Genomic DNA, 8,631 nt, shown 5'->3' with positions numbered 1-8,631 from the left:
CAGACTCCCAGGCTAGCAGATATCAAATCAACAGGGGAAGAGCAAGGAGCTAAGGACCTACATCTACATAACATGAACGATCAGGAATAAAACTACCAATACCACTAGATCCAGCAGATCAGACGCCTAGGCCAGCACATAGAAAATCGACAGGGGAAACGAATTCACCGCTACATCCATGCACCTACCACTACAAGAACAACAAGAATCGCCAGAGAAAATGCACCGCTACGAGTACACGTACACGTACGTCTATATCAAACACCGGGGGAATCGAATCAAACCAGTAGATCTAGAAGAAATCCAGAGAGGAAAAAGAGCAGACGAGAACAACCAACCAAAACCACAAGAAACTGGATCGGAAATCAAGCTGCAGTAGAGAAGGAGCTGGGAATCACCATGGTGGACAAAGAAATCGCCAAGGAATCGAAAGGACAGAAATGGAAAAAAGGGAGACAGAGGGCTAGGGCCTAGGGGATGGGCACTTGGGCAGTAACGGGTTGGCCTGGAAACTATTACGCCACCAGTAAGGAACAGAAAAGGAAAACGCCCTAAAAAAGACACCTCCCAGCGTGAATCTCCGTGCAAGATTGAACGGCCACAAAATTGAATGATGCGCAATTGTAAAACACTCAACTGTGAAATAGCGAAACCGTTAAATTATCATGCTCGATCTGGCCTTCAAATCGGTAAGACCTGGTTACCGAGGGAGATTTATCGCCGGGACGTTCACATCTTTGCGTCGTAGTATATGCACACACACACACCGACATATGCTCGCAGGGAGGGATCGATCCGATCCATCTGTGTGCACATCGTGGCATCAAAGGGAAATTAATTACTCGATTTGATGTGGTTGGCCCATGCATCCACATGCTCGAGGTCCACTCTATCCAAGCAATTATTGGTTATTTTCTTATAGTGTATGTTTTACTTGCCTCAATCACAAATGAGATCTCTCGTTTGGTGCATGCCCGTGGACCGTAGTGATGTGCAGCCCTATCCATTCAATTTTAATAATCGAGATATTACCTCTTCAGTACTAATCGGTCCTCTCTGCTACTCCCTCTCTTCCTAAATATAAGCCTTTGGCGAGATTTTATTATAGACTACATAATGAGCAAAATGAGTGAATCATACTCTAAAATGCATCTATATACATCCGTATATGATCCATAGTGGAATATCTACAAAAACTTATATTCAGAAATAGAAGGAGTAGTATTGTTTCTTCCGATTAATCATGCATGGACGTGAGATAGATCTCATGGAGCATCACTTGAAGATTGGGTAGCATCCATATACATCAAGTCGCGATGCACCTGACCTGCACAACCAAGCAATCAATTTGGTCTCTACAGGCTGGGAGAGGAGGCTAAGTCACTGTCACGCCGGCTTCGAAACATTTTTCAAATACACGTCTTGGCAATTTTTTTAAACACAATGTTTTTTAAGAATGATGGTATAATATTTTAGTACATGGATTAGAAAATTCGAACCGAAATATTCTCGATCATACTTTAAGAAAACGAAAAGCACAAAAATGAAACAACAACAAAATAAAACAACAAAGTGAGGAAAAAAGAATGGCAAAATAAAAAATTTTAAAGAACTCCCTATTGGACCGCCTCGTGGTGGGATATTGCTGGTAATATCGCTCGGGTATTACTGTTTGCTGCTCGCTAGCTGTATGGACGGTTTTTTATTGCTCTCAGGCTGGACCGATCTGATTTTCACCGGTTTTTTCTTTTTTTTTCTTTCTTCTTCTGTGTTTTTCTTTTGTTTTCACGGGTTTTTTCTGTTGTTTTTTATCAGGTTTTTTCACTATTTTGCATCGGTATCTTTTGGTTTTCTTTTGTTTTCGATTTTCCCTTTTTATTATTTTTCTTTTTTCTTTTGTTTTCACTAGTTTTCTTCGGCCTTTTCTTTGCTTTTTTACTTTTTTTTCAACCCATTTTTGAGACATTGAATGTTTTCTGTTTTTCATATGCATTTAACATATTTCAAATACATGAAAAATATGTTTTAATGCTACCTCTTTCATACACATTGTACATTTTTCATATACGTCTAAAACATTTTCTTATATGTTTAACATTATTATTATTTTTGGCTGGTGCCTTAGGGCATCTTCCCCAACCATGTGCATCAAAATAGGCATCAAATTCAAACATGTGTCTGCAAACGTTTGGGATACCACGCTCGATGTGAAAAATTGGTTGGACCTACTACGAGCGTTTCGGGTCGCCGCGTTTGAGATACATACCTTTAGCGGTCCTGCTGCTCTTGCTCTTGAGCGGGGGGTTGTTCATTGGGGACGAGACTTGTTTGCTTCTTGTCCGCATATGTGGCTTGATTTGATTGGAACAAAATAAGATTCGGCCCCTCTTTAAAATTAGGGGGAGATGAATAGATTAGAAGAAAAAAGAAAAAAAAACAGCCGTATGATGAAGTGGGAGCATGGATGAAAGCATGAGAAGAGAGCAGGCAAGTCGGATCCGTTCATTGGTGCCATGGTATTCTGTTTCCACGGCTCAAGACTGACATTTTTTCTGCGAGCAAACATTTTTCGGCACGCGATAAAATTCGGACGATTCACACACGATGATGGATTTACATCTCGTGCATGGAGCAGTTTCGTTTTTCTGCCGTACATGTCACATCCACATAACCGCAAAAAAAAATATGTCACATCCACATACACGACCATGACCATCAGTGAATAAAATAGCTCATCGATTGGATATATATTGCTTGCTCCAGAGTGAGATCTCACTCAGCATAATACACCAGATCACTCACTCAGCATAATACACCAGATCAACCAGCAACAAAGAAAGTAAGAAAGAATAGCAGTAGTAATAGAATAAGCCGACCGAGCGAAAGGAATCGATCGGCAGCCATGGCGGGAGGCAAGAACCTACGGTTCATGTCCCAGTTTCCTATCTCCATCCATCCATTAATGGTGTGCTGTCTAGTACGCGAAGCGGCCTAGTACTCCTTCGTCCCCTTGGTGGTGAGCCCGAAGCCGAGCGGGAAGAGCGGGTCGTAGTGCTTGTCGCCCACGTTCATCGGCAGCTGCTCCACCGACTTGAACCACGTCCGCGCCAGCCTTCCGGTGAACCCGTAGTCGCCGAACAGCGCGTCGGTCACGCCCTGCCCCTCCGAGCCGGGCAGCCACGCCGCCACCAGCGCGTCCGAGGCGGCCAGCAGCGGCTGCACCACCACGGGCCGCCCGCTGATGAGCACCGTCGCGCACCGCACGGCGCCGCACACCGCCTGCACCGTGCTCAGCCCGGGCTCCGGGATCGTCAGGTTCAGGTTGTCGCCCTTGGTCTCCGTGTACGGGTGCTCGCCCACCGCCACGATCGCGTACGAGAAGCCGCCGCCCTTGACGAACTCCGCGTCGGGGTTCTCCGCGAACACCACCACCGTCGACGGGTCCACGGCGGCCTTCACGGCGTCCAGGATGGTGGTGCCCACGGTGGTGCGCCCCGTGTCGCCCTGCCACTCGATCGTCCACCCGCCGCACTGGTAGCCCAGGTTGTCGGCGTGGCTCCCGGCGACCAGGATCTTGGGCGCCTTCTTGGGCAGCGGCAGCAGCGGCGCGTCGCTCGCCGTCTTGCCGTTCTTCAGCAGCACCAGCGACTTCCTCGCCGCCTCCCTCGCCAGATCTCGGTGCTCCTGCATTCCAAATCGAGTAGTCGTTCAGACTTCAGAGTTCAAGTGCTTGCCAAGCTGAAGGGAGTTTCTGAATTTTTCAGCATCGGAGTTTGTTCAGGTACCTGCTTTCCCAGCTGCTCGGCCATGGCCGGGTCAGCGTAGGGGTTCTCGAAGAGGCCCATGGTGAACTTCACCCGCAGAATCCGGGTCACGGCGTCGTCGATCCTGCTCATGTTGATCACGCCGCTGTTGACGTGGCCAGTCAGGATGCTGATGAACTGCTGGTAGTTGTTGGGCACCATGATCTGCAACATCACAAGAATCTTAGATCTCAGCCTGGCCAGCATCAAGCATTCACAGGGAAGAAATTGGTGCTCACCATGTCCAGGCCGGCAAGAATGGAAGCCTTGACCGAGTAGGAGTAGTCGGATCCGGCAGGGGTGGTGATCCTGTCAATACCCTCCCAGTCCGAGATCACGAAGCCCTGCAAACAACAATGGCGATGAGCCTCCGAACATCTGAAGAGTCCAAGCAATGAAGAGCAGCTGAACTTGAATTTGATTTTGTTTTTACCTGGAATTTGAGCGTGTCTTTGAGGTATTTGGTGACGAGGTCATGGTTGGCGTGCATCTTGATCCCGTTCCAGCTGGAGTAGGAGATCATGACGGTGGAGACGCCCTTGTCCATGGCGTTCTGGTACGCTGGCATGTGGATGTTCATCAGGCCCTCGCGGTTGATGATGGTGTTGTTCTCGTTGATGCCGTCCACCGTGCCGCCGTCGCCCACAAAGTGCTTCGCGCAGGCAGCCACCTTGTTCCTACATTTTTCAACACGACAATCAATCAGACGAGCTCTCAAATAGTGACTGAGATTCATGTATGCTTCATGGACTGGATCTTACTTTCCGGCCACGAAAGGCATGCCGCTCTTGAAGCCCTTGGGCACGTCGCCCTGAAGGCCCGGGATGAGCTCCGTCATGGACTGCACGATCCGGCGGTCCTCGCTGTAGCTCTCGTAGCACCGCCCCCACCTCGGATCTCTGCACACCTGTTCAAGAACAGCAAATGATTTCAGCACAGCGCGATGAGATCCAAAATTTGAAATGCCGCCGACAATGCTGTCCAGGAGAGAAGATGTACTTACCGCGATGCATGGCGCGAAGGCGTACTGGATGCCGGTGGCCCTGACTTCGAGCGCCGTGGCCTCGCCGATCCTCTTGACGAGGTACGGGTCCCGGGTGGCGCCGAGGCCGACGTTGTGGGGGAAGATGGTGGCGCCGTAGACGTTGTTCTGGCCGTGGACGGCGTCGATGCCGTAGATCATGGGGATGGCGAGGCGCGTGGACATGCAGGCCCGCTGGAAGCCGTCCACCATGTCCTGCCACTCCTTGGCCGTGGCCCCCTTGCGCGGCACGCTGCCGCCGCCGCTGAGCAGGCTGCCGATGAAGTTGTCCCGGAGCACGTCCGGCGTGGCCACGAGCCGCTCGATCTGGGTCATCTGCCCGATCTTCTCCGCGAGCGTCATCCTCCCAAGAAGATCAGCGACGCGGTCCTCCACGGGCTTGGCGGCGTCCTTGTACAGCACGTAGTCGGCGTCGGTGCCGCCGAGCACGGCCCAGAAGAGCAGGAGGGCCGCGAACACCGCGGGCGCCGTGAGCAGCGCCATCCTGTGCCGGCGCAGGAGCGGGGGCAGGAGCCGCCTGACCTGCGCGAAACATTGCAGCGACGTGATGAGTATGGCGGCGAGACCTTCCTCCAGCGGCGAGAGGACGCCTGACCGGAGACGGCAGGCGAGCCCGCCGGCGCCGCCATCGGCCATGGCGCGGCGATGGGTCAACGTCAACGGTGGCGGTCAGCGGCGAGAGCAGCCCGGGGCGCCGAGGCTCAGTGATGCGAGGAGCCATGGCAGCGGGCCGTGCCGGGGCATCATCATCGCGTGCGGATTGTTTCTGGCAACCACCGACGGGGATGCTTTGTTTACTCCCCAGTTGCGAGCGTGGGAGCGGCGTGTTAGTTTAAGCGTTGTTTTCCCTTTCATAATTTGGCAGAGCAGAGCAGAGCAGAGCAGTATGTTCCGCTTGCACACTGTACTGCAACGGTACCAAGAACAAAATAAAAGCTTGCAAGGACGTCTAATGGAATGTCAAAATCTACAGCTGCAAATCACAATCCAACAACAGCAGAAGAAAACCAAACGCTGGGCTACAAGATTACTTTGAAGCTAATGCTACTATTGGAAGCAGCAAACAGGAAGTGTAATCACCAGAGGCGAAGGCGAGCGGAGGAAGAAGAGGGCGGCAGCAGCTACAGCGAGCAGGTTGCCCTTGGGCTTTGCAAATGCTGCAGAAACGTGTGAGCGCTGGCGGGAACAGGGGAGGGGAGGAGAGCAGAGCACTATTCGTATGAGAGGTAGGGGGTGGGGGGTGAAGTACTGGGGTGGTGAAACACCCGGATTCAATGCGTTTGTTGCAACCGATTGGAAATTTCGGAACCTCCCGCAGAGAGAAAATCCAACCCGCGTGAATGGCCGGCGCCTTTGGGCAAACAGTTGGAGTCCAAGCACACACACTAAATGCTTCCAGCAAGAGGCACACTACTTTCTTTGGGGTTTTTCACACAAGACACGCCATGTTTTTGGCACGAGGTCGCAAGAAACAACCGTGGCTGGCTGGCATGAGCCTCTTACCGGGAAGGGTGGCGGTGGTGCTCGTGTGGCGCCGGCAAGGCAGAGCGAGGGTAGCTAGGGTGGATGGGACGAAGAGGCGTTATATAACCCGGGGTGGCGCCGGCGATAAGGGCGGTCGATCAAAGGAGTGGTTGGGGTGTGGGATGCGGCTGGTCATGCAAAGCGGAAGCCGCCATTGCAATGCAACCGAAAATGTCCTCCTCTGCTCTGCCCTGCTCTGCTCCGGTCCTCCACCCGCCCGCCTTTGATGATTGATATTTTGGCAATCATCCGGCGAGCCATCCGGTTGTCCTCTTCCGGCAAAGGCCGAAGTGAAAGCAACGGGGACGGCCGCAGCAGGCAGCAGCCATCCCATCATCTCAACGGCAACAACGGCCCAGAGAATCGCAAGAAACAAAACTGAGGAGGTGCGTGGCGGACTCGTGAACCGACGAACTTACTCTGGCTAGCAGCTTGCTCGCCATGAGGCCCAGCAGCGTGCGGTCCAGAACGAAGGCAGTAAAGTAGCAGGGGGGATGCGGCAGCGGGAAGACGAGGTGAATTGAAAGCAAGGCTGTAATGTTGGCCTGGAGGGGAACTGGGAAGGGGCTTGGCTTGCGGTGGGTATAAATATATAGCGGCGGTGGGGTTGGTTGCTTACCGGAGATTAGAAGCGACGGCGACCGGTGCGCGGCCGAGGACGACGGCGGTGAGTCAGGCCGGATGCGAGTCCGACAGCGACGCCCGGAGCTCCGTGCCTATCTTTCTATCCACTATCCCACCGCCACCTACCCGATCTTTCTTCCGTGCAAGGTTCTCCCACCCGCCTTGAAACCCGGCCACAACTTGCAGCCAAGCGAGCCAGGCAAGCAACAATGGCAGGAGGAGGACGAGGCCGGAGGAGGAAGAAGGTGGGGCGGGGCGGGCAACGGCTAGGTACCGGAGGGAGGGATGATGGACCAGCGGTTTGGAGAGTGTGATTTTATAGCAGCGTTGCATTGATCGATCGGTGAAGGAAGGAAACGGCACGCACGCAGGGAGAGGGACAGACAGGGACGCCGGGAAAGCGCGGCGGAGGGATTAGATTAGTGATTCATCTCCAACGTTCGGCTCGGGGCCCGGCGGGCAACGGACGGGCGGCCGGCCAGCTGGGGCCGGCGATGATGAATGGGCCGTGGGGGTGCGTGCGTTCCCGCCCGGACAACGTGACGGCCATGTTGCTCGCCGTCCGTCCGGTCACCTCCTTTTTGGTTTTTCTCCGCCGAGCACGAGGCCCAACGGTAACCGGACCGCGATCCGGGCGAGGCAAACGTTGGGGCGACTAGGGCCAGCCAGCGCCCTCTTTTTCTTTTTTTTTTGATGATGATCTTGTGGCAGGACAGCCTTGCGGATCCCTATGCTTCTTCATGGTTCCCACTGTGCCATCTGTCTGGTGCTGGATCGATCTGGGTTTTTTTTTTACATATTTTTCGTGCCAATTTGGACGCATTTTTCTCGCAGAAGGAGGAGAAGATGGAGGGCATTTCGTTTCTTAATTTGGACGCGTGCCGACGGTCTGTAACGTACGCCTAGCTGTTCATTTTTCCGAACGTTGGGAACTTTGGGCGGTGAGAAACGCTTTGACCGCTCGTGGTTATCTATGCTGTGCTGGACTGATTAATGGAGTTGTGCTACGCACTGGCAATGTAGTAAATCCAGATGATAGTTATGGCCGTCGACTGGACCGGAGAAGATGGGGCGACCGGGGGCAAGAATTCACATATGTTTACGTAGAAAAAAAGGGCAGAAAAAGAAAACAACAACGCCCGGTAGCAAGTACTTCCTACATTCAGAATTACTTGTCGCTCAAACAGATGTATCTAGCACCAGGAAGCGGTACACACAACACACATTGTCACGAAAGGAAGTACAAATTCCACGCGAGCGAGCGGTGCAGACCAAGTGCGCGTTGTATGTGAAAAGGCTTGAACAATGTTTGAATATATTTTTTCTAGCTATTTCAAAGCCTTCCAAACTGCCATTTGGAAGGATTCGTGTATTTTAGTTTCATTGTCTACACAGTTGTCCTGGACGTATATCGCATATGTCGCGCCTTGTTCCCGTTGGTGTAGCTTTTACGTTTATGTATTTTTCTTTTATTTCCTACGTTCCAGACCGGGCATTACCCAGAAATAAGTGCAGGAAAGCAGCTGGCTGGGCCGGCAAACTAAGCATAGTATATATAGTATCACTAGTACGTAATCGAGACTACGCGTTCAATGACTTGGAACCAAAAAAGGATTCAAGGATGTATACGTTGTCCAT

The 8,631-nt window shown here is 52.2% G+C and overlaps 1 protein-coding gene across 4 annotated transcripts; it reads right to left on the bottom strand.

Annotated features, from left to right (window-relative positions):
- Window positions 1–2,715: 2,715 nt before the first annotated feature.
- On the bottom strand, window positions 2,716–7,294 carry LOC119303145 (beta-glucosidase BoGH3B-like). 4 transcript variants are annotated; one of them, XM_037580234.1, is made up of 7 exons: window positions 6,789–6,927; window positions 4,807–5,367; window positions 4,565–4,710; window positions 4,237–4,480; window positions 4,043–4,147; window positions 3,786–3,968; window positions 2,716–3,684 (listed from the first exon to the last, which is right to left on the bottom strand). In XM_037580234.1, the coding sequence occupies exons 1-7, from the start codon at window positions 6,810–6,812 to the stop codon at window positions 2,992–2,994; spliced, it is 1,956 nt and encodes a 651-aa protein (XP_037436131.1). In that variant the 5' UTR covers window positions 6,813–6,927; the 3' UTR covers window positions 2,716–2,991. The 4 variants fall into 4 exon arrangements, with proteins under 4 accessions (XP_037436131.1, XP_037436132.1, XP_037436134.1 ...); XM_037580235.1 differs by lacking the exon at window positions 6,789–6,927 and adding an exon at window positions 6,989–7,294 and having other exon boundaries at window positions 2,992–3,684; XM_037580237.1 differs by lacking the exon at window positions 6,789–6,927 and adding an exon at window positions 6,349–6,731 and having other exon boundaries at window positions 2,992–3,684.
- Window positions 7,295–8,631: the final 1,337 nt, after the last annotated feature.

This window comes from Triticum dicoccoides, chromosome 5A, assembly GCF_002162155.2.
Source record: "Triticum dicoccoides isolate Atlit2015 ecotype Zavitan chromosome 5A, WEW_v2.0, whole genome shotgun sequence".
Lineage (NCBI taxonomy): Eukaryota > Viridiplantae > Streptophyta > Magnoliopsida > Poales > Poaceae > Triticum > Triticum dicoccoides.
Note: the sequence above shows the minus strand (reverse complement) of the source record. Positions and strands in the feature narration are given on the sequence as shown.

Excerpts from the sequence above, each read along its gene's own strand:
- LOC119303145 (XM_037580234.1), bottom strand. The coding sequence starts at position 6,812 with ATGGCGAGCAAGCTGCTAGCCAGA. Across the intron at positions 5,368-6,788 it reads CGAGCAAGCTGCTAGCCAGA|GTCAGGCGGCTCCTGCCCCC; the intron begins GTAAGTTCGTCG and ends TGTTTCGCGCAG. Across the intron at positions 4,711-4,806 it reads CCTTCGCGCCATGCATCGCG|GTGTGCAGAGATCCGAGGTG; the intron begins GTAAGTACATCT and ends GTTCTTGAACAG.